This window comes from Eurytemora carolleeae, unplaced genomic scaffold (assembly GCF_000591075.1).
Source record: "Eurytemora carolleeae unplaced genomic scaffold, Eaff_2.0 scaffold593, whole genome shotgun sequence".
Lineage (NCBI taxonomy): Eukaryota > Metazoa > Arthropoda > Copepoda > Calanoida > Temoridae > Eurytemora > Eurytemora carolleeae.
The window spans coordinates 190,100-191,497 of NW_019397108.1; the positions used below are offsets into that span (position 1 = coordinate 190,100).

Sequence of the window (1,398 nt, forward strand, 5' to 3'; positions counted from 1 at the left end):
TTATCCTAGATCTTGATGAACCCTGCCCCCCCCCCTCCTCTAATCTAACCTAACCTTATCCTTGATCTTGATGAACCCTGTCTCCCTATGCATCATCTTGTTAGAGACTGCATGGAAGGTTCTGCTGCTGAAGTCCAGGAGGGGTTGACCAGTGCAGCTGATCACTAGTTCGTCTTTATACTAAACATAAACAGATCAAAACCAATTCTTCTTCTTCCAACTTTTATTAACAAGAAAAAATACTATATTGCGAATTTATGCGAATAAATGTTAAAAAAAGATACATGAATGTGCTAATGAATGAGATTGCTTTTCGTAAATTACTTTCTATATTTTAAAGATTTATAAGATAAAAAAGTTAACAAAAACAGCAATGTACTGACAAATATCAAGATTTGACGTACTAGGACTTCTTCATTAAAATAATAAAATATACTATTTGAAAAAACAAAAGAAATTAAATACTACCTGAAAATCTTTAATAGTTGGGTATGTTCCCTGGCCAAAATCCTTGGATTTCCATGTCCCCGCCAGCCAGTACAATGGGGTCAACACATCAGGAGCATCAGGGTTCATTCTTTACCTGGAAAGGTAAATCAATTTCTATTTTTGCAAAATAAAGTGACATCGGTATTAGTAAGGGATTTTGGAAGATCCACCATCATTTTGGTGCATGCTTCTTAAACACATTGGCATAGTTAGAGATGGGGCCGCAGGGCCGGCCTACTAGCCTGTCCTAGCTGCGGCGCTTGGTCCCCTAGCATTCCTGTCGCAGCGCTCGGCCCCTTTGTCTGTCCTTGCCACAGCGGTCGGCCCAGAAATTGCCTTTACCTAACCTTACCCTAAAATGCAAAAATAAATATTATTTCATGTATAAATATAGCTAAAATCGCGTGCACAAAATTGATAGTAGGGGGTAGGGGTGCTCCAAAAATCTTATACTAAGGCTGAACCGCGACTTCCTTACTCTAATAATTCTCACAAGGTAGCCATACCATCCGCCTCTAGCCTGTCCTAGAGGGATAACGTTGAGGCTCCAAGTCTGTCCAAGGAGTAAAAGCAGCGTTGCTCGGCCGCTAGTATAGCTAACCAACAGACCTTGGCCACTCTGGCATCTCTCGTGGTGATTGTCTCGAAAATAATCATAATCACTGAATTATATATAATCTAACCTATAACCTCTAACAGCTAAGATTTGCTTTACAACACCAAATATTGCAGTTTTACCGTTAATCACAGTAGTTCGGTAATTTCCTAATATACCATTTTTGGACCCCCCCCCCCTCGATTCAATTTGGTACATGGATCAATTGTATGTAAAACATGGATATAATTGACCATGTGACCGCAGCGCCCGGCACCCTAACCTGTCTAGCCACAGCGCTCGGCCCCCTGACC

At 40.9% G+C, this 1,398-nt stretch overlaps 1 protein-coding gene across 1 annotated transcript in view; it reads right to left on the reverse strand.

The window, feature by feature from the left end:
* LOC111711917 (THAP domain-containing protein 4) overlaps window positions 1-605 on the reverse strand; it is a 2,004-nt gene extending 1,399 nt beyond the window's left edge. Inside the window, exons 1-2 of the mRNA XM_023486399.1 lie at window positions 469-605; window positions 55-180 (exon numbers count right to left, since the gene is read on the reverse strand). Coding sequence (XP_023342167.1) covers window positions 55-180; window positions 469-576 — 234 coding nt within the window. The 5' untranslated portion in view covers window positions 577-605. The remainder of the gene's footprint in view (window positions 1-54; window positions 181-468) is intronic.
* Between the last annotated feature and the right edge of the window lie 793 nt (window positions 606-1,398).